Source organism: Chiloscyllium punctatum, chromosome 18 (genome assembly GCF_047496795.1).
Source record: "Chiloscyllium punctatum isolate Juve2018m chromosome 18, sChiPun1.3, whole genome shotgun sequence".
Taxonomy (NCBI): Eukaryota; Metazoa; Chordata; class Chondrichthyes; order Orectolobiformes; family Hemiscylliidae; genus Chiloscyllium; species Chiloscyllium punctatum.
In genome coordinates, this window is record NC_092756.1 from 96,896,834 (window position 1) to 96,918,130 (window position 21,297).

The 21,297-nt window shown below is 46.4% G+C and overlaps 2 protein-coding genes across 7 annotated transcripts in view; one reads left to right on the forward strand and one right to left on the reverse strand.

The window, feature by feature from the left end:
* Positions 1-2,176, forward strand: part of irf3 (interferon regulatory factor 3) — a 26,432-nt gene extending 24,256 nt beyond the window's left edge. For all 4 annotated transcript variants that reach the window (XM_072588878.1, XM_072588875.1, XM_072588877.1 and 1 more), the window contains one exon: positions 249-2,176. In XM_072588878.1, coding sequence (XP_072444979.1) covers positions 249-401 — 153 coding nt within the window. In that variant the 3' untranslated portion in view covers positions 402-2,176. The remainder of the gene's footprint in view (positions 1-248) is intronic.
* The window catches only part of scaf1 (SR-related CTD-associated factor 1), a 43,560-nt gene continuing 23,803 nt past the window's right edge, over positions 1,541-21,297 (reverse strand). For 2 of the 3 annotated variants that reach the window (XM_072588871.1, XM_072588872.1), the window contains exons 7-12: positions 18,499-18,635; positions 13,349-17,419; positions 11,166-11,239; positions 8,747-9,010; positions 7,136-7,264; positions 1,541-4,381 (exon numbers count right to left, since the gene is read on the reverse strand). In XM_072588871.1, the coding sequence (XP_072444972.1) occupies positions 4,199-4,381; positions 7,136-7,264; positions 8,747-9,010; positions 11,166-11,239; positions 13,349-17,419; positions 18,499-18,635 (4,858 nt within the window). In that variant the 3' untranslated portion in view covers positions 1,541-4,198. The remainder of the gene's footprint in view (positions 4,382-7,135; positions 7,265-8,746; positions 9,011-11,165; positions 11,240-13,348; positions 17,420-18,498; positions 18,636-21,297) is intronic. The other variant, XM_072588873.1, reaches the window with a different exon arrangement.

The window sequence follows — 21,297 nt, forward strand, 5'->3', positions numbered from 1 at the left end:
TCAAATCTGTTCTGCCATTCAGTAAGATGGTGGCTGATGTGTTCCTCAACTTGCATTCTCCTACCTTAGCTCCAGTTTCCTTGTTATTTGTGGCAGGTTATATCAAGTGGTGTGGGGACATTTCTAAGGTGCGATGAGCTGCCCAAGGGCACTGATTGCCCAGAACTACAATTAGTGTCAAATATGTTTTAACTATGGCAGGGGATTCCAGCTGCTGGACTGATGGGTTCTTCTTCCCCTCCTTTCAGGTGACACCTATAACCTTCAAGCTGTTACATGAACTGGCACATGGAGTGGGAGCCTCCTCACTGACTGGTGATTCTATAAACCTCCAGCTTTCTGACCCCCTCTCCTCCTCCAGCCTCCTGTCCATACTGGAACAGTGCATGGATGTCGAGTAAACAGACAGTACCTCCCTTGGACAACTGGCCTCTGATGACCATTGTGGTGACAAGAGGGAGTGACTATATCGAAATGAACGCATAATCCAGAGACTGGGAGTTCAAATTTCATGATTTGGGGGGGGGAAAGAGGGATGGATGGGTGAATGGCTGAAATGATAAAAAATTTGGAAAGAAAAGTAATCTGGCAGTGGTTTGGCAAGTGATTGTGAAACTGTTGCATCACTGTAAAAGCCCAACTTGTGTCGATAGGCTGGGAAGTGAGAAAATATAGGTGATCCAGTCCCACACTAATAACACTTGACTCATAACAGTCTCTCGGAAATGAGACCTTCGGTCATACCAAGCTGTTAACCACTGGTCGGGAGAGCCCACAGGAGGGGCAGTAAACACCAGAGAAAGGGTGCAAGCCTAAGTATAGGCAAAACACTCCAGATCAACAGAGAAATGAAGGGAATCAGAGAGGCCAGCTACTAACAATTGAAAGCCAAAGCAGGTCAGTGACTGTGGGGAGGGCAGACTCAATTCTGAAGAGGCTTCACTGGAAACCTCGATGTATTTATGTAAATAACATTCCTACTTTTCCATGGGGAAACCCTGCTGAGAATTGGGCTTGGCTGAATCCATGGCACCACATGCCAAAGGCAAAAGTTGCTAAAGCAGCCAGTTTTCAAATTCTGACTGTGGATCCAATTATGCATTTATTTCTATTCTGTAATTCCCCCTTTTGAACGCTGTGAAGTTTCGAACACATGAATCAATGAGCTTCTGGGAACAGATCTGCTACCAGTATGCACTCTGAAGCAAAGGTATACAAATCTTTGTCTGTACATGAGTCACGCAGAGGCTGCTGCTGGAGTTAGGGTTCCTCCAGGCATATAAAGCAAACTCTGAGTTGTTCTTCACAATGCGCCACAGCACTGGAATGCAGTGGTCCCAAGACTGCAAGTAGGCAAGCACCTGCCTGTACAGACCAGCTCCTCTCACTAGCTCACTGCTGGTGAAGCCAACACTGCTGTCCTTGTTGATAGCCCAGAATCAGTCACCCACCAACTTGTGCCAGGCAGAGAGAAAGAACTAAATGAAATAAAATGCTGTCTCATGTCTCCTACTGTTTTTCAAAGAGACAAGCACTCCTGTTCTGTAACAATCTGACTTTTATTTTTACAATATTCTCAATAACAGGCAGATAAATACAATATTAGCACGGCTGATGGAGCACTGGAGCTGTCTACCAAAACTGACCATCTCCCCACCAATCCAACAACAACAGGCCCATTATCACTTCTGGTTGGGGATGACTGTACAATTGGAATTTATTTCTCTTCAGATAGAGATTCAAACTTTTACAATGATTTCACTTTGCCTGATTTTATCAAGAGCCACGCAAGGGGGAGGGAGTCGCTGTTTTTTTAAAAAATAATTGTCCATTCCTTTTCTCTTTGGCAACTGACCCCTGCTGCGGTACCCACTTCATCCAAAGCAGCATCTTTGCTGATTGCCCAGTGATTTATTTCATCGTTGGTGCTGTGATGTCAGAGACTGCCAGTCACGTTGGTGAAAGGACACAGTGGGAATTGTAGGAAGAATAACAATTAAAACATTTCACCTCGTTTAGCTCAGCAAATCCTAACATCAGTGTGTTCCTCATTTCAGCGGTGCTAATACTGTTTAATAGTTCTATTTTTATTCAGGGTGGGAGGTGTGGAAACATTAGGGCGGGCCCCTTCAACTGCGAATATAAACAGCCCAAATAAATTAGTTGTTTTACAAAACAGTTTGTCCAATTTTCTTGAGGCAGTGAGCTTATTTCTTTTAACTAAAAAAAATTGTTTTTAATGAGATACTGTAATTTCACAAGGGGGGCCCTACTGCCTCCTTTTAAATGTGCATTCTTTATTACCTAGTATTTAAAAAGGCCAGCAAAACCCCAAATATCAATATATATATACTCCTTGGGTCAGTGAAACCTGCTTTGGTTCCACAGACACATACGCACACACACACACTCTCTCACACGCAGTCTCATTCATCAAATAACCACCTTTCGACAGACACACACACTGGCAAATCCATCCAGAGGTATAGACGACATCAAACGACAGTCAGACAAAGGCTGGGAATGTTGCACTGTCATCACACTGAATTTCTCCGCCCGCCCACCCTCCCCTTCTTCACAAGCTTCATCACCTCCCTCCCCCACAAACCACTCCTCGAAATTACAGAATGTACAGGACATAGCCTCAGCTTAAATCTTAAACCCAGCCCCTTATCACATTGCCAGAAATGACATAAAGCAGGTCACACATACAAGACGGCTGAACTTCTTTGCACCTTTGAGCTAGACTCTTCCTGTGCAGAAACAAAAAAGCAAATTACAGCAACAGAGTCAGATGTGGCAATTCAACCTTGAGGTGCGCAACGGGGGTGCGATGCCTAGCAAATTGCCTGAGTTAATCCCGTATTCTATAACATGATTGGCAGCAGATTGAGAGGGGGATGGGGTGTGAGTATGGGAAGGGGATGGGGCACAATTGCTGACTAAAAGCACTAAAATTAAAACAGCAGTGTTGCCTAAATTCCCTCTCAGAAACCCAGAGAGACCGCGGGGCAGGGTGGTCACAGCCATTTGATTGCCTGAGCTTACCATAAAATATCTGGGGTCAAAATCTTTTGGTGTTTTTTTTTGGTTGGAAAAGTAATTGCCAGAAATTTCAAATTAAAGGTATTCCTTCATTCTTCATGAGGGCTCCTCAATTCTGTCTTGGGGATGAGACTCTTAACCCTCGCCAGAAAGTCTGAGCAAGTCTTCTAGTCCCTTCTGTGGGCCTTGTGCCTAATGCCTGACACTCACAAATGGTTCTGTGGGAGAAAGATGGTGGCACAGCGTTGTACCAGATGTGTGATTAGACGGTCCCTAATACAGAATAAAACAGCCCCATTCTCCAAGAACTAACACTCACTTTACAACAGTGATTTGCAGCGGATGAAAATATTTTGGCCATAGATGCCTCAGGGGCCACTAACTCCAGTTTTGGGTGGATGGTGAACCTAAAAGGGTCCAGAGACTGCAATCCTGAAACAGTGCTCACCAGTACAATCCTTATGACTTCCCTAGTTAAAATACGCAAGTGAAAATACTTAAATCAATTCCCCTCTGCCATTTTCCAACATTGTACTATACATGTGTGTATATATACTTTTTTAAAAGAAAGAGTAGAATAGCATAGACATCAACAGGAAAAATCATTTCTCTCTGATACATTGCCTTCTCTCAGAATGGCTGACTGTGTAATATCGTTTATTACCATTTAAAAGACAGTGCAGCTGTATGGAATTCACTGACCTACAAAAAAACTTCATGCATGAAGAAAATGGGAGGGAGGGAAGGGAAGAAGGAAGGAGGAGGAGGAGAAGGAAGAGAAAAACAAATAAAAATCAACAGGACACGGGAGGAGATGAGAAAGCTTGCCAGTGGCTCCTATCTTATATACAGCGATCAGGAGATACAGTAAACAGTTCTTAAAAGGTTCTTTTTTTGTCCTTTACTTTCCAAGGATATTCTGCCCCCTCCCTCCCCACCCCTCAGCATTTCATTAAAAGTGTCCCAAGTTTCTTACATCTAATTCAGGATCATTAGGCACTGCCACAATGAGATAAACCCAGGAACGTCAGAATGACTTTCTAAAGTTTTCTTTTTTAAAAAAAAGTCTTCACACTTATTAAAATGAAAATAAAAGGAGGTGCGCAAAATTATTGAATTCTGGTAAATAATAAAAACTGTCTCTCGTTCCCGTTTACGTCTGTGCTGAAGCTTTTCCATGTTTGTCTAACTTCCCGGCCTCCTTCCCGTTGCTCTGGCGTCCTCCTTCTTCGGGTCTCTTACTGTGTCTTCGTGCATACTTGTATTTCTCCACGTACGCTTTCACCAAGTTGGCAACTTTGACAGGGTTGATTTCGCCACTTTTACTGTGGCAGATCTGCAGCAGAGAGGGGTGAGGTGAGGTTCGGCCGAGAATGGGCACTTTCGGGAGGTAACAATACCTGGACAGCGCAAAAGTGAGGACTGCAGATGCTGGAAACCAGAGTTTAGATCAGAGTGGTGCTGGAAAAGCACAGCAGGTCGGGCAGCATCCGAGGGGCAGGAAAATCAACGTTTCGGGCAAAATTTTGCCCAAAACGTCGATTTTCCTGCTCCTCGGATGCTGCCCGACCTGCTGTGCTTTTCCAGCACCACTTTGACCTCAACAATACCTGGACAACCACTTGAGTTTAAGCTGATAGGCGGCAAGGAACATTCGTGTCACACAAATACTAGGAAATGACCATCTCTAACAAGGGAGAAGCTAACCATCTCATGACGTTCAATGGCATCACCTTCACTGAATGGCCACCATCCTGGGTTACCATCGAACAGCAACATATTTGGATCAGCCGCGTAAATACTTCAGCTTCAAGAGCTGGTCAGCGAGTGGAAATTGTACAGAGGAACCTTCGACTCCAGAAACCTGTCCATCACTCGGCTTATGTCAGGGGTATGATGGAATATTCCTAAGTTGCCTGAGTGAGTACAGCTCTCCACACACTCAGCTCTACAAATACTAGGCTATACTGTGATTTGGCCAAGCTAAGTGGGCAGATACATGACAGATGCAGTATAATGTGGATAAATCCGAGGTTATCCATTTTGGCCGCAAAACCCGGCAGACAGATTATTAGCTGAATGACCGTTGATTGGGGAAGTATAACGAGACCTGGGTGCCCTCGTACACCAGCCACTGAAAAGTAAGAGGCTGGGATATCTGGTCGGCATGGATGGGTGGGACCGAAGGGCCTGTTTCCATGCTGTACATCTCTAGGACTCTATAACTGCAGGTGATGAAGGCAGTAAATGATTATGTTGACCTTCACAGCAAGAGGATTCATGTACAGGAGCAGCAATGTCTTGTTGTAACTGTACTGGACAGCGGGGAGACCACACTTGGAGTACTATGTACAGTTTTGATCTCCTTATATGAAGGAGGAAGTTCTGGCTATGGAGGGAGTGCATAGAGCATTTCCCAGCTTGATTCCTGGGATTTGGGGAGGGTGTATCATAAAGCTGGGCTCCTCTTCTGCAGTAGAGAGCACCTCAACCTCCCTGCCTAGACCCTTCTGCCCTCCAGACACAGTTCCCCACCCACTTTCTCTCAACACTCAAGTGACCTGTTATTGACTTGAGCAATGTGAAAACTGATGTGTTTAGTGCGATTAAGGGACCCATGGAGTGGAATACAATAAACCTGCAGAGGGATACAGACATATTGATTAAGGGGACAAGTTGTAAAATAATGGAGTCAGCATTGAGAGTGAAGAAATTCCTCGTCACCTGTGAGTTGTGAATCTCTATTGCAGAGAATTGGGGCTGCTCAGTCCACTGATCAATTGAAAATATAGGTGTTGGACTTAAGAGGCGTGGGATAGTGTGGGAAAGTGGAGTTGAGATGGATCAGTCATGATTTTGATTAACAGTGCAGCAGAGCTGAATAGTTTCTAGCTCCTAACGTTCAAGTTTTGTAGAAGGGTGGCTTGTCTCTGATGTCATTTCCTGTCTATATATGAATATACCCTTTCTTCCATCTTCCATCATCGGGGGGGGGGGGGGGGGGGGGGGGTGACTGAAAATTACAAACCCACATCAATTTAGGAATTCCCTAACACAAAATACTTCTCACATTTGGTGGAAGGGCTAGTCTTGAGAGTATAACCGCCATTAATAACTTTTATTACATCAGCGTGAGCTACGACCCACCAGTCTTTTTACAGCCCAGAACATAATGTCGATTGTTCCTTCACTGACATTGGGTCTGAATCCTGAGACTACCTTCTTAGCAGCACAATGGGTGTCACTACAGCGGTTCAGCTACATATCTCACCACCAACATTTTACAAAATCATGAGGGGCATGGATAGGATAAATAGACAAAGTCTTTTCCCTGGGATGGGGGAGTCCAGAAGTAGAGGGCATAGGTTTAGGGTGAGATGGGAAAGATATAAAAGAGATCTCAGGGGCAACTTTTTCACGCAGAGGGTGATATGTGTATGGAAGGAGCTGACAGAGGAAGTGGTGGAGGCTGGTACAATTGCAATATTTAAAAGGCATTTGGATGGGTATATGATTAGGAAGGGTTTGGAGGAACATGGGCTGGATGCTGGCAGGCGGGACTAGATTGGATTGGGATATCTGATCGGCATGGACGGGTTAGACCGAACAGTCTGTTTCTGTGCTGTACATCTCTGTGACACTATAACCTCTGAAGAGGTAACTAGGAACAGCAATAAATGCTGGTCTCCCCAGTGAAAAGGTGATGACTTTCGTCAGAGACCAGTCACATTCAGAAAGCCAGAACTATAAATTGCACAGCTGGCAGTCTGGCATGTTGGAGCCCTTTGGAGACTAGGATCCAACAAAGTTTATTTTTATTCTATAGGAGCAAATTACTGCAGATGCTGGAAACTGTACTGAAAACAAAAATGCTGGAGATCCCAGGGGTTCAGACAGCATCCCCGGATGATCCGCTGTGATCTGCAGCATTTTAGTTATTTTTATTCTGTTTCAGTTCTGACACTTAGACCAAGAGAAAGGGAACTAATGACAGTCAATACATTTTAGACTGAGTTGGGGATGAGTGTGCAAGTTCTCACCATTTTGAGTCACTGCAGAAACCATCCACCAACAGTTGAGAAGGGCTTACCTTGTGTACGGCTTTGCGGAGAATATCTTTGTAATCATCCTTGTTGATCTCCTTTTTCTGATAGAAGGGTTTGATGGCGAGTTTCACCTCCTCCACTGCACGCTCCTGCGTGTGCAGCTTCTTCAGGTACTGCGACCAGAGGGAGAAACACGGTCAGCGCACACCCTCTCTCCGTGAAACATTCTCCCTTGTCTGCCCGAGCAGCTCAACCCAAAGTGGGCATCCCTTCTGTCACCGAGCACAGACTGGTTAAGCACGGGTGTGTTTAATAAGATGATACTGTATATATCATGGATGGGGTGCAGAGGAGATTTATTGCCTGGGATGTAGCATTTCAGTGATGAAGAGAGGCTGAAGCTCAGATTGTTTTTTTTTGGTACAGAGAAGGCTTGAGGGGGGGGAGGGGGGGAGGGGGAACCAGATAGAGGTGAATAAGATGATGAGGGGCATGGACAGGAAGCAGCTGTTCCCTTCAGTCAAAGGGGCCAGAACAAGAGGGCTCACTTTCAAAGTGAAAAGCAAGGGGCTTAGAGGGGATTTGAGGAAATGCTTTGTCACCTGGAGGATGTTGGGGTGGAATGCACTGCCTGGGAGGGTGGGTGAGACACATCAGCACTTGAAGGCTATGGGTCTAGTGTGGGAAAGTGGGACTAACGTAGGGAGTGGCGTATCTCTCGCAGTACAGACTCGATGGGCTGAAAAGCCTGTTCTATACGATTAGGGAGCGAAAAGGCGAGGTAGAAAGCCTCATTGCTTTGAACCACAATTGTCTTGTGGGAAGGATCCAGTGAGGATAAGGAAGTCAATCAGCTGCAGATGATAACCAGGAGGGAAGGTGAACTGTACAGGGAAGGATAAAGAGTGGGGAGCGGAATGGAAGGAGGGGAATAAAGGAACAAAGAATGAGGTGGAGAGAGAAGAGAGAGTGGAATGAGTTCACAGTCTATGGCAGGTCGAAGAACTAGAGCTAATCTTGTTGAATTCTTTGGAGGGGTCAACAGGGTAATGATGAGAGGTTTTTTTTTGTCTCTGGCTAGACCCTCCATCTCAGGATAAGGACTTGAGTTTTTTAACACTGATATCAAGAGACACTACTCCACGCAGAAAGTTGTGAACGTTTGCTCTTCTATACTCAAGGCAGCTGTGGATGTTCAGTGGTTAAGAACATCCATGACAGAGGCTGATGATCTGTTGTGAAACCTAATGGTGGAAAAGGCCAAGGGAACATCTAGCTTCCACCTCCAGTTCCATACGTTCTTGTGAGCGGTTGGTTAAATGCTGTGTCAAAACAGTGCGCTCATTTGGGTGAAGGAGAGAGGTTAACTCTGTGTGTGCGCTGATGCTTCACAAGTAAAGTTTGTTTGGGGTGGGGAGTTGCAGGGTTTCTGATGAAATTTCCCATGCCTGCTTTTATTCCAATCCCCTTGCAGGAGAGCAGTGACTCCAGGCTGAGGGGACAAGGGTGTCCAAGAGGTGGGATGGGCACTGACATCTACCCACCCTCTCACCCAAGCCCAACCACACTTGTGCTTCTATCATAAAGAAGACATAAGATTCTTCGTACGTGGGACGAATCTGGGGCATTCCGCTGAGGTCACGCAAAAGGCTTACCCTGTCGCTGTCCATGTTGCCATCTGTGCTGGTGGTGCCTTCCATCTTGCTGGGCTCTGTGCTCTCCAATGTGCTATACAGCTTCCCAGAGCTGGAGGTCGGAGGCTGAACTGCAGACCCTGACAGCGCAGGCAGCCCTGCTGAGCAGCCCAACATCGACAAGGAGCCCTGCCGGAGAAACTTGGGTGCCGGCTGGTTGGCAGGAAGGTGGGAGGACAGGCTGGTCGGCACTGGTGGCACGGGGGGCTTAGTCTGGCTGAGAATCTGTAGGCCAACAGAGCAGTTAGAGAGGATTGCTTTGTATGTTACTGAGGCTTCTTCAACACAAGGTATCACAGATTGCAGTGTCACAATATCCAGAGATGCTCAGACAATTACAGACCACACAAGACCATTTGCCAGTTTGTCTGTACTGGGTTTGAAAGCAGTGTCCTATCAGTCCCACACCAGCCTTCCTCATTTCCCCAAAACCCTGCAAATTTAATGTATTAACCATACACAAATTTCATGTCCACATGCCTTAAAGTCGTATAATTCTTATGAGATGCTTTGAAAGTGTCTACTACCACTACCTTATCCAGCAATTAGACCTGTAAAGACTAATGGGCCCATGATCACAGAAAAAAACTACACAGTGAGCACAGGGGTGGGATGGCACACCTTTGCTCTTTCTTGCAGAGAATCTGCATCTGAATTTGCTGCTCTCCATGGATAGTGGATGTCCTGTACAGTCACTGCCTCTGGGTCAGCCTGAATTCAAAGGCCAAACTTAAAGGAGAGTTCATAACAGGGCCAAATCATCAATTGTTCCAGCACACACCAACGGCTGGGGGTGGGAGTGGGACAGATTCCTGGTCAGCTGTGGTGACGGAGAGAAAATTGGGAGCCTCTCCCGTCACGATCCAGGCCTCCAGGGCAGAAGAAGGTGCAAGCATCCACAGCAACTTGAGGACTCCCAGAGTGAAGTGTAACACACTACCACCACACTATGAAGTGCAGTTTAGGTACAATAACAGATTCTTCTTATAGAGAACTGGCTCTTGAAATGTTCCTTAGAGCAGTGAGGTTGCACTAACCCTTCAGAGGGCACCACAAACCCACATGATGAAAATTCCCAGTCAAGTGCCTCACTGTAGTGAGTGACCATCCCACTGTGATGGTCGCTGGGGCAGTAGCGGTATATGGGTATTTATGCAGATGCCAGAGTGGCAATACCTCCTGAATGAATATCCAGAGGCCCAGCTTTTTGTTCTGGAGGCCTATAGGTTCAGATCCCAACACAACTGCTGGGAGAATTGAAGTTCAGTTCATAAATCTGGAATTTATTCATGGTGAGCATGAGGCTACAATTGATTGTTAGAAAAATCCATTTGGTTCACTAGAGTCATGGAGAGGTACAGCATGGAAACAGACCCTTCGGTCCAACCCGTCCATGCCGACGAAAGATCCCAACCCAATCTAGTCCCACCTGCCAGCACCTGGCCCATATCCCTCCAAACCCTTCCTATTCATATACCCATTCAGATGCCTTTTAAATGTTGCAATTGTACCAGCCTCCACCACTTCCTCTGCCAGCTCATTCCATACACATACCACCCTCTGGGTGAAAAAGTTGCCCCTTAGGTCTCTTTCCCCTCTCACCCTAAACCTATGCCCTCTAGTTCTGGACTCCCCCACCCTAGAGAAAAGACTTTGCCTATTTATCCTATCCATGTCCCTTATGATTTTATAAACCTCTATAATGTCACCCCTCAGTCTCCGACACACCAGGGAAAACAGCCTTAGCATGTTCAGCCTCTCCCTGTAGCTCAAATCCCCCAACCCTGGCAACATTCTTGTAAATCTTTTCTGAACCCTTTCAAATTTTAAAACATCTTTCCAATGGGAAGGAGACCAGAATTGCACACAATATTCCAATATTAGTGGCTTAACTAATGTCCTGTACAGCCGCAACATGACCTCCCAATTCCTCTGACCAATAAAGGAAAGCATACCAAACACCTTCATCACTATTTTATCTACCTGCGACTCCACTTTCAAGGAGCTACGAACTACACTCTTTTCAGCAACATTCCTTACCATTAAGTGTGTAAGTCCTGCTAAGATTTGCTTTCTCAAAATGCAGCAACCTCATATTTATTTAAATTAAACTCCATCTAATCTGCCACCCTTACCAGGACTGGCCTATGTGTGAATTCAGACCCCACAGTAATGTGGCTGACTCTTTTAATCCCTTTTAAATGGCTAAACTAGCCACTCAGTTAAAAGGGTACTGAGGGATGGATAACAAATACTGGCCTTTGCCAGTGAAATGCACATCCCATGAAAGAATAAAGAAAATCTTTCTTTGGAATTAACTGCAGCTTTACTAGAGAATCCGTAAGTACAGATTTGGAGCTGTCAGTTGCAGCGACATTACCTGGGTGATTGCTTGAATAGAATCCTGGGCTTTTGCTCGGTTGGCTTCCTCCATCTTGAACAGCAGTGCAGTAACTAAGAACCAAAACACAAGGATAATGTTCGAAAATTATACTGTTCAAAGCACAAATGGCAGTCTCAGAACTCAATAACCAACTATTGGCAGAGGCTGCAGTGAATATAGAACTGAGGCAACAGAACTTCCAGGAGTAATCTGGCTGCTCTCCACAGTGTACAAGCATTTGGGCAAAGAATCATAGAATCCCATCAATGTGGAAGCAGGCCATTTAACCAATCAAGTCCACACTAACCCTCCAAACAGTATCCCACCCAGACTCAATTCCCCACATTTCCCATGGCTAATCCACCTAACCTGCACATCTTTGGACCATGGAAGGAAACAGTCACCCGAGGGTGGAAACAAACCGAGGACCACGGTGCTGTGAGCCAGCAGTGCTAATCACTCAGCCACTGTGCCGCCCCAAAATAGGAATCTTGCCATAGCTAGGAAAGTTGACCACATTTTCTTGGCCCCATTTCCTCAACCACAATTCCCATCAGCGCTGCACTGAACAGAGATGGAAAGACGATGAATAACCTTGGTTTAAACAGTAATTGGTTAAATACTTGAAGGGAGAGGAGATTGCAGAGGAAAGGGCATATGAAGTTGCACTATCTTGATGGTTCTACCAAAAAGCCAACACCGACATAATGGGCCTAATGGCCTCCTTCTGCACTGCTTCATTCCAGTATTCCAACATACATACATTGGGTCTCGTGGTACAATGATGATGTGGGTCTTTGGACCAGAGGGCCCAGAGGCAAGGTTAGAGTAGTGCTGGTAAAGCACAGTAGGTCAGGCAGCATCCAAGGAGCAGGAAAATCAGTGTATCGGCCAAATGCCCTTCATCAGGGATCCTTGATGAAGGGCTCCTGCCTGAAACGTCGATTTTCCTGCTCCTCAATGCTGCCTGACCTACTGTGCTTTTCCAGCACCACTCTAATCCTGATTCTGATCTCCAGCATCTGCAGTCCTCACTTTCACCCAGAGGGCCCAGATACAAGTTCCCCCTCAGACATGGATAATGCCCAAACAGGTTAACTTACGTGAATTTGTTTCCTGTCTGACCCCAATCTTGAACTTTTATCAAAGGAAGAGATGTGTGTGTGTGTGTGTGTGTGTGTGTGTGTGTGTCAGTATGTATCTAACAGTAGAAAGGGAAGACCTTGTTAAAGGGAGTGTTTAGTTTCTCATGACCTGCAAACACAAACGTGGGCAACAAAAAAACTACAAATGCCACGTTATTGGCAATTTGCAGAATGAGCTGATCTTGGGAAAATAAAATTATCAACTGTGATAGAACCTATAGACAACAAACCACTCCAAAGGTCTCCGAGGAACTAACTGACCATTTCTTGAACTTGGAGCTCTCCCGAACCAGATATGGATGGAATCGCTCAGCTTACTGATGTGACACTCTGCAAGTACTGGCCTCGGCTGGGACAGCTGCCTCCCACACTCATGTTTATGACTTCTTGCCAATGTGCCTACAGGTTTGAGTCCTTTTAATTCAAGTTTTCAAATGCTTCTGACTGCATGAGATGATAACTTGCGTGCAATAGGAAACGAGGGGCTGGGCTTAGTGATTCTGCCAAGGAGTTATTAGTAAAATATCATACATTGCTCAAAGTCCCGGCAATGCCTGCACACAACAGCAGTATTCAGCTAAGTTGTGAGGGAGCAGAGGCAGGAGTTATAGGACTGACCATATTGTCCATTCGCTGCAGGAACATCAGCCCTGCCTTCCCCTACCCAGGCACACACAAGCAGAGGATCGGAATTGAGCGAGACAAGCCCAAAGAAATCTGACAGGGAGATCTTCCCCTAAAGCAATCACTCAATGGAGACATCAGACACCACCTTTGGCAGTGTAAACCTCATGCCTGCCTGAAATAACACCCTGAGGTGAGGTCAGTGAGAGGAATACAAAGTATACTGATCTTAATAACGGTTCCTTTTCTAACACTGGTTTCACTTCCAGGATAAAATATACAGTGCAACTCAGAAAGGTTTGCACATCAGTCTGAAACACAGGATCATTCAGCTCGGTTTTGTGTGGCATGTGGCCAAAGCCAGGCTTCATTAGGGCCTCCTCTCCAACACTACACAGAGACGTCACTTACGTGCTAACATTCCTCCGCCTGTTTGCAGGTCCCACGACAACGGTTTGCTCAGTGCTCTCGGCTTGTCTCCATTGACCTTTGAAGTGTCGCTGTGCTCGTGATAGTCCTTCTGTTGCTGCGGAGGGGGTGGGGGAGGGGGCTGCTGGTGGACAGTTGGCTCCTTTGGCGTGAAGGCAGCCTCCACGGGCTGGGGAGCACACTCTGAGATCTGAGAGAGGGGGGACAGCCCCTGCTCCACTGTGTCCTTCGACGGGCTCGGGAGGTTGACTTTGTCGTCGGATTTCTCCGACGAAGACCACGACAGCTCTTCCTTGATCCTGAAGGGACTGGACTCTTTGCTGCTGCTGCTGCCACTGTCAGTCGTTGCCTTCTTCAGGGCCGTTTTCGGCTTGGCTTCCTTCTTCTTTTTCCCGGATCCCTTCACCTTGGCGCCGGTTGCTTTTGTTTTCTTGGGCGCGGAGCGGGGCTTGGCCACGGCCTTTCCCTTTGGCGCCCGCAAGGCGATGCCTTTGCTCTCTGAACTGACGGCTCGGTGCCTGCCGGGCTTGGAGTCATGGATCTGCTCCTCGGTTTTCATAAACGGCGATCTGCTCTCCCTATCGCGGCTGAACTTCACGCCAATCAAGCCTCCACCTTTGCCACGGTCTTCCTTCATTGAGGCAGCACAGCTCACCCCATCTCGGATTAGAACTGCTACCTTGGATTGGAGCTTCACTTTCCTGGGCACCTGTTTGCTTTCCTTGGGCACAGACTTGACCTTTTTCCCAGACTGGCTGCCAATCAAGTGCTCTTTCCCTTTTTTCTCTGCCTTCAAGCTCTCTGACCCGGATGCCCCCTTCTGCCCGTCCGCTAGCTTTTTCCTTCGCTTCTCTTTGCCCGACTTCTCGTCTGCATGAGCTCGCTTTCGGTCTTTGACTTTGAGAAGCTTTGCCCCAGGGTCTCCGGCTCTGTGGCTTTTCTCATGACTGCTTCGCCTCTCGTTCTTGCTCCCTTGCCCCTTTCCAGGAACCCTGCTCTCCTGCGCGTGGTCCCCAGCCTCAACGTCAGAGAAACTGTTCTCAAAGCCCAACTCGTCGGAGTCGTACATGGCTTCCCGGGTTGGAGACAGAGCTGCCACCTCCATGGGATCGTCTTGGTCTTCCTCACCTGGATTCACAGTAATGGTCCTGGTAATTGAGCGAGCTTTAATTAAGATGTCATCATCGTTTAGGTCTTGAATTGAGGGGGGGACCACTATTCTGCTGTCCCGCCTTCCCTTTACAGTCTTCTCATGTTTCTTTTCACTTGGGGGGTTTCTCTCTCTACTTCTGTCCTTCTCTTTCTCGTTCCTCTCTTTCGATCTTCTGGGAGAAGGGCTGAGTGCTCTCTTCTCCCTCTGTGACCGCTCTGTGGACCTGGACCTTGAATGCCTTCGGCGTTTCACTGCTTCCAGCTCCCGGTGTTTCTCCTTCTTCCTCCTCTCCTTCCTGGACTTGCTGCTTGACCGGGAACGATGGAATGACCCACTCTCCTTCGACTGGGGCACGCGGTTTTTCCACCTCTCGGCTGAAGCCCTCAGAGGCCCAAGCGCAGAAATGCTAGTGCTGTTGGAGGGTGACCACGATCTGGATCTACGATGCTCTCGAGAACGGGTCCGGGACCGAGATACCTTATGACGTGATCTGGAATTTGACCTCCTTCGTTCCCAGGATCTGGATCTGGATCTGGACTTTTTGCGATGGATTCGCAACCTACTTCTAGATGAGGACCTTTTACGTTCCCGTGACTGGGACCTGGATCGTTTGCGATCTTTTGACCGGGCCTTTTTGTGCTCTCTCTTGCGCTTTTTCCGGCTGCGGGAGCTGGATTCGGAATGTGACCCAGACTGGGTCTTGGACTCTGCTGGCGACCTGGACTCTTTCACATACTTCTCCCTCTGCTGGTTTGTCACTTTTCTTCTCTGGTCCACTTTCTTTCGCCCTCCATCTGCTGAGCTCTCGCCCAGATCTATCTGCAGTGCCCCTTCGTCGGAATCGGCGTGCAAAGAGATGAAATCATCTCCTTCAACTCCCCTCAGGCGCTCAAAGATACGCCCGCGACTGCGAAAGGTTCTAGCAGGACTGAAGTTCTCTTCATCTTGCTGCACAATCTCGCCCTCTTCGATTTCAGAGTCTTCGTATTTACGTGCATCCTCTGGCCACTTGGAAACGTTCACCGTGAAAACCAGATTGTCTTTTCTTTCCACAGTACGGTGGGATTTGTGGTGGTACCTGGAGGCAGAAGCAGACTTGCTCTTGTGCTCTGCCTTTGAATGCACTTTGGAGTCGGATTTGTCCTTTCGAACCACTTCAGTTCTTGCCCGCTGCCTCGATGCAGACTTGGACGTGACACAGCTACTTGAGCTCGACTTTGCTTTTAACCGGCTCTGGGATTCCAGCGATTCCACTGGCTCAGAGATGGTCCTTTCAGAATTCTTTCGGTACCTGGGGGCACTGAGCGAACCTGCATCTGTTTCTTGTTTCGCTGTCTCCAGGAGGCCAGAATTGCCCTTTGCTTCAAGACCCAGCTCTTTTGTGTGTTCACTTTTCCAAAGGTCTCCCTCCTGCAAGGAGCAGACTAAGACATCTTTCTGCACCGATTTCAATGAAAGCTTCACTGTTTCATTCTCCATTTGTAAATTGGGGTCCGGACTCTGCATTAAGCTGTAATCAATGCCAACTGGTGATAACAATGGCTCCTCATCTTCAAACATTGCATCGCTGGTCCCCTCTCTAGCCAGCTCATTTTGAGACTGAATATCATTTTCTGAGTCAATCGATTCAGTCTCTTGTTGTGAGACTGAGTCCAGCTGAACATTGATCTGCAGTTTGGAATCACTTTCAAATTCATTTTTGATCGCACAGCTTAACCCTTCCGCAAAGCCCGTCTGGAGCTCAGATTCTAAATCTCTGTACTCGGGGGAGCTGTAGAGGTCAGGTTCCAGACTGGATTTGACCACGTTGCCACAGTCAATCTGCAGTTCCACATCTGACAGAGCACATGTTGTTGATTCCGGTGACTGGTCTTCTTCGTATTCAGGACTCTCACAATCCTCTTCTTCAGTTAGCCCGGCATCACTTACAATTTTCAGCTCACCTTCTGAATCATCTCCTAATGGACTTAAATTATTAGAACTTGCAATGGACCCTGTGGGATCAAAAGGATCATATTTCTCCTCATCCTCTTCCTCCTCTTCAGCTTCCTCCTCACCGTCATCCAATTCAATCCTGTCTTTTGGGGAGAAGTCACCACCCATAAACTCTCCGTTGACATTCTCCTCATCAGTTGGACTGAATGGGTCATAGGTATCAGGGCCCAATCGACTATCAGAACAAGTAATCCGGTTTGTAATGTTCTGCTGGCAAGAGACAGAGCTGGATTCAGCCTTTTCTGGACATGTTTGAGAGACACTTGATGAACTTGGTTGGTTCCCTGAGTTGGAGCACCCACCTCCATTCAATGGTCTTTGTTGACCATTTGAGATACCACTGCCATTCCCAAGAACCAGGCCCCAGTTGGCTCCTTCAGAGGGCTGAGAGCTCTGGGTATCACCCACTAGCCTTTTTAAAGGAGAATCCGATGATTTTTGATCTGTGCTAGGGTTTGCAATTCCACCGAGCCCACTGCCTCTCTGAGATAGGCAGTTGAGCTCCACATCCAATAGATCCAGTTTTCTCTTCATTCCCAAATCTTTATCTGGGGAGAAAACTGGGGTTCTGAAGTTTTTAGTCACTGGCTGACTACCTGTCTCTGTCCTTAGTTCTGTGTTTCTCATTCGAGAGATCCCCAGAGTTTCAGATTCCTCTAGGCTGCCCGTGTTCCTCAGCAAACCTTGTCTCAGAAGTTCCAAGGATGCTGGTGACAACATATATCGATCCAATAAATGCAATCCATTGTTTATTTTTTTAACGCCATGGGACTCCACAGATGGGCTTGCATCGTCTCTCATGCCGGACAGTCCACCACTGCATACGCAATCTTGGTAAGGTAAAGCTTCTCCCAAGATGCTGTGAAACGGTACTCTCTGTGATGAAGATGGTAGGCCAGCCGACGCTGCAAGGAGAAATGCAAAACATACATCAGTAAGTTGCAACTGACTCATCAGAAGTCACATTTTTAATTAATTGCAATGCCCTCCCCTCTTTCTTTCTTGTAGAGGGTGATTTCTGCTAGTCTGTATGGTTACAGTGCAGAGCCTTAACCAAGATGTTAGACAGTGTGTAAGAACTCAGGCAGCGAGTGGGGGTGGGTGGCCTATTTGAGCATGGAGAATGTTTAATTCTATCCTCACCAGAAGGTACCAAACTTGCCATTTGCTACTGGAACTATTAGATGGCAAAATATCTAGCCCAGGGACTTGGAAGTCAAATGAAACCTTCTGAATGCATACTTTGGCTGAAAATAGCCATCTCAGTGGAGACTAAGAAATGAAATGAGGTATTTCTTGAACCGTATGGTTTAACATCAGAGAACCTCTGCCTTCTTTATACAGGAAGAGTAATATTAAAATGTACACCTTTTTATGCAATTTCCATGAAACTTAACTAAATATAGCCCATGTAAAGCTTATGGTATGGAAATTAGCTTTTTATATGCAATAAGAGCACTGTGGGACCTCTATTTGCAGAGGGTCATCTTCAGCAAGTAAATGTCAAATTACCCGATTACACCATGTGCAGTGAGTGGGGAAGCAATGATGCAGAGAACCATAGTATGGTTGAGACGAGAAGTGTGAATGGCTCCAAGGGGAAGCTAGACAAACACAAAAGGAACAGAAGGATAAACTAGGCTGAGATGAAGTAGGTTACAGCAGGCTTGCATACAGCATAAGTGCTAGCATGGACTGGTTGGGCCAAATGGCTTGTTTCTATGATGTACATTCCATTTAATTCTGTACATCATCCCCACTCACCCCAAAAATAATTTAAGGACAACAAATAATTCAATGTTTAACAGCATCATTCATACCTTGAGTGTAGCACACGAGTGGTGCAACACACCTTGTAGATCTACCTGAAAGATATCACAGTGCATCAACCCAGAGTAATGCAACCCAATGACAGGTGTCACTCATCCTGAGTTGCTTCTGTTGGAGAGACAGTGGAAAGGAAACAAGAAAGACCTTTCCCCACCTGACTTTTTGTATCTCCAGGCTCGATCCTTCTTGAGCGTAAACCCTGGGTGATGCACAACGCGGATCCCAAGACTGGAGATGCCGTCTTCTTGCAGGTCACTTGTGGCCTCCGTGCTTTCCGGCTCCAACCTGCTACTAGGAGCCAAACCAATGCAGAGATTAAAGAACTCCTAATGGAGCTAAACTCAACCTCATGGAAACAAAGACCACCAACTTAAGCAATCAAATTTACCAACAGTCCAGGAGGTCCTGAGCTTGCATTGTGCTGCCAGCTAAAAAAATGACAGGTGTCATTTTTCTAATGATGGCGTATATTCAGCAAACATTCAACATGGAACTGGGCACTTACACTGAAACAGAATGCAAGCATTCAACCCATGACAGCAATGCGCATTTGTGTAGCACTTTAACCTTGCAAAATATGCCAAGCTGCTTTGCAGCAGCTATTCAGAGAGACAGGTCCAATGAAAAAGGGAATTTGCAGAAACATTTTAAAGGAGGAGAAAGACTGAAACAACTGAAGGCATGGCTGCCAGTGAAATGATCAAATGCGAGGATTTCAGGAGGCCTGAATGTGAGGAATGCAATTAAAAGATCGTGGGGCTAGAAAAGGTTCCAGAGATAGTGCACGCTGCCATCTCATTATGTTGCCATTGAGCTGCACCTTAATCGCTTCTAACCTTGATCCCAGAACACCCAAAATTTTGCAGAACAAAAATCTAGCAAACCCAGTTCTGAAATTTACAATTCGTTTTCAACGATAGGTTTTCTTTTGGGGAGGAGAGGGCAGAGAGTTCCAGATTTCCATCCCCATTGTGTGAATGTATGCTTCCTGACATCGCTCCTGAACTACTTGGCTCTTATTCTGAGATTATGCACACTTGTTCTGGACTCTCCCAGAGGATGCAGATTCTATGTACCTGATCAAATCCTTTAATCAGCTTCAATGTATCAGTCACACATCAATGGCATTTTTTCCATTTCCTGCAACAGCTAATCTGAAGAATTTGAGGTGAAACAGTCGGTCACTGTGTTGAAGTGCAGGCAGTTTATTTGTTCTAATCCTCTATTGATTCTTCCCCTCACTATTTCCGTAATCCTTCCTACAGCTTTATAACTGCACTCCTCCAAGTCTGGCCTTTTGCACATCTTTGACAGTCGCACCTTCAGATGCCTAGATTTCAAGCACATCTTTCTGAAACCTGCATCCTCCACACTTCTGAAAATCTCTTTAGGTAGCTGCTTTGAAATACTAGATTAACTGGGTTATAGGTACTATATAAATATGATTTGGAGATGCCGGTATTGGACTGGGGTGTACAAAGTTACAAATCACACACCACCAGGTTATAGTCCAACAGGTTTAATTGGAAGCATTAGCTTTCAGAGCGTCGCTCCGTCATCACCTGAAAGCTAGTGCTTCCAATTAAACCTGTTGGACTATAACCCTGGTGGTGTGTGATTTTTAACTTTGTATAATATGAGGCATTGCAGTTGTGGCTTCACTGGGTAGCACTCTCACTTTTGAGTCAGAGGGTCTGAGGGTTCAAGGACAAAATCAATGTATAAGCCCCCAGTCTAGAAAGGAGGGTTTACTGCGCTTGTGAGACCTGTTCTCTTTGAATGTGACACTGAACAGATCTCCCAGGTGGAATAAAAGGTCCCATGATCACCAGACAGCTGAAGGCATGGCTGCCAGTACTGATCTTTCCCTGTGCTGAGGCCTCTTCAGGGGTACCGTATCCAGGTCTGGTCACCCTGTTATAGGAAGGATATTATTACTGGATACGATTCAGAAGGTTTACCAGGATGTTGCCAGGAATGGAGGGTTTGAGTTATAAGGAGAGGCCGGATAGGCTTGGACGTTTTCACTGAAGCGTAGGAGGTTGACAGGTGACCTTATAAAGGTTTATAAAATCATGAGAGATACAGATAGGTTGAATGGTAAGTATTTTTTCCCTAGGGTGGGGAATTTCTAGACTAGGGGGCATATTTTTAAGATGAGAGGAGAGACAATTTAAAAGAAGCTAATGGAGGGGGCAACTCTTTTTTTAAAACACAGAGTGGTTCGTGCGTGGAATGAATTTCCAGAGGGGGTGATGGACGTGGGAACAGTTACAACGTGTTAAAGACATTTGGATATGTACATGAATAAGAAATGTTTGGAGGGATAAGGGCCAAGTACAGGCAGGTGGGACTAGTTTAGTTTGGGATTGTAATCGGCATGGACTGGTTGGACCGAAGGGTCTGTTTCTGTGCTGTATGACTATGACTCTATAACCAATAATATGAAAAGAAAATGGAGATTGCCTGATTCGATTAGATTAGATTACTTACAGTGTGGGAACAGGCCCTTCGGCCCAACAAGCCCACACTGACCCGCTGAAGCACAACCCACCCAGACCCATTTCCCTACATTTACCCCTGCACCTAACACTAAGGGCAATTTAGCATGAACCTGCACATTCTTTGGACTGTGGGAGGAAACCGGAGCACCCGGAGGAAACCCACGCAGACACGGGGAGAACGTGCAAACTCCACACAGAGAATCGCCTGAGTCGGGAATTGAACCCGGGTCTCTGGCGCTGTGAGGCAGCAGTGCTAACCACTGTGCCACCGTGCCGCCCATTCTCATAATCATCTCATTCTTGTTTGTGAGTGCTTGCTGTGTGCAAACTGGTAACTTTGTGCCTAAAAAGACAACAGCAACTGACTCAAGACAAACTATGATGATTGTAAAGGAATTTGGAATGTGGTGGATTAGACTCAAAAAGCTGAATGGGCTACTCTCGCTCTT